Source organism: Gavialis gangeticus, unplaced genomic scaffold (assembly GCF_001723915.1).
Source record: "Gavialis gangeticus isolate Ggan-Ray unplaced genomic scaffold, GavGan_comp1, whole genome shotgun sequence".
NCBI classification, from domain to species: domain Eukaryota; kingdom Metazoa; phylum Chordata; order Crocodylia; family Gavialidae; genus Gavialis; species Gavialis gangeticus.
The window spans coordinates 127,000,611-127,001,718 of NW_017729022.1; the positions used below are offsets into that span (position 1 = coordinate 127,000,611).

A 1,108-nucleotide genomic window follows, 5' to 3' on the forward strand; every position below is an offset into this window, starting at 1 on the left:
CCCGCTGCGGACTAGAAGTCCCGCCATGCCCTTGGGGCGCCGCGCAGAACAGGGATTGGTGGCGGCGGGGATTACGTCATACGCAAAGCAGCGAGGGAATGGGTTCTTGCTTTAATACCCCCGCCATCTTAAGTGAGGGTAAGGCCTTTCCTGGCGCCTCGCTTTCGTGCCTTCGCATAATCCTCCCGCCCGGCTCTAAGATGGCTTCCCGAAGGCTTTCCTTTGGTGCCGGGGTGCCTGCGGGCCAAAATGGCGCCGGGCGCGGGGGCTGCCGGGAGGCGGGGCGGGGCTCGCGCCCGGGCTATATGAAGGCGGCGGGGGCGGTGGCTGGGAGAGCACGGCGGGTAGTGGCGTCTTTTCGTCATGAGTACCACCATGGCGCTGGGCCCCGAGCAGGCACAGAGCAAGGTGCGGGACGGGTCTAGCCGCGGACCCTCGGTGGGACTCGGGCTGGAGGGGGCTCGGTGGAGAGGTGGGGCTCGGAAGCCTCACCCGGCGCTGGGCTGGCTCTAGGCCGCCTTGTTCAGTGCCTGGGTCGCATTTACCTGTGAGCACTGTGAAGCCCGTGGCTTGGTGCTCGGGCTGGCCTGTGCTGTCAGGTTGCACAGCGTTTGCACTGCAGGGTGGTGGTTCCCAGTTTCTTCACACAATAGGCTGAATAGGTGATGCCGGCAGGGTTCAAATTGCACTTTGACTTTGCGGGTGGGTCTGCCAAAATAATTAAACCGGTTCATTGGAAGGAGCAATTGGATCAGAGACTGCCCAAATTACAACTTTCAAATCTTGTCTCTTATGGGGGGGAGGGGCTCCCCTGTAATTTGCCCCTTGGGTGCCAGGTTTGCCTGTGGGCTGGATCTGTTGCAGGGGGCTGATCTGGCTTTGGTGGGGTGCACTGTCTTCCCAGGGGGTAAGGCTGGAGGCTCCAGGAGAGGGTATTATGACTACATTTATGATGATAAATCTGTGGGTTTGGGACTTGGGAAGTTCAGTGCTCTGTGGTGGAGCAGCCACAATCCAGGTGCATGGGTGTGTGGGGAGCAGTCCAGCCCCAGTATGAATGCCTTGTGGGTAGAGCAGCTTTGACTGGGATGCATTGATTGGGGGAGGG

General features: G+C 60.5%; 1 protein-coding gene across 1 annotated transcript in view; it reads left to right on the forward strand.

Annotated features, from left to right (window-relative positions):
• Window positions 1–322: 322 nt before the first annotated feature.
• The window catches only part of SNX5 (sorting nexin 5), a 54,182-nt gene continuing 53,396 nt past the window's right edge, over window positions 323–1,108 (forward strand). The window contains exon 1 of the mRNA XM_019516147.1: window positions 323–408. Within this exon, the coding sequence (XP_019371692.1) occupies window positions 364–408 (45 nt within the window). The 5' untranslated portion in view covers window positions 323–363. The remainder of the gene's footprint in view (window positions 409–1,108) is intronic.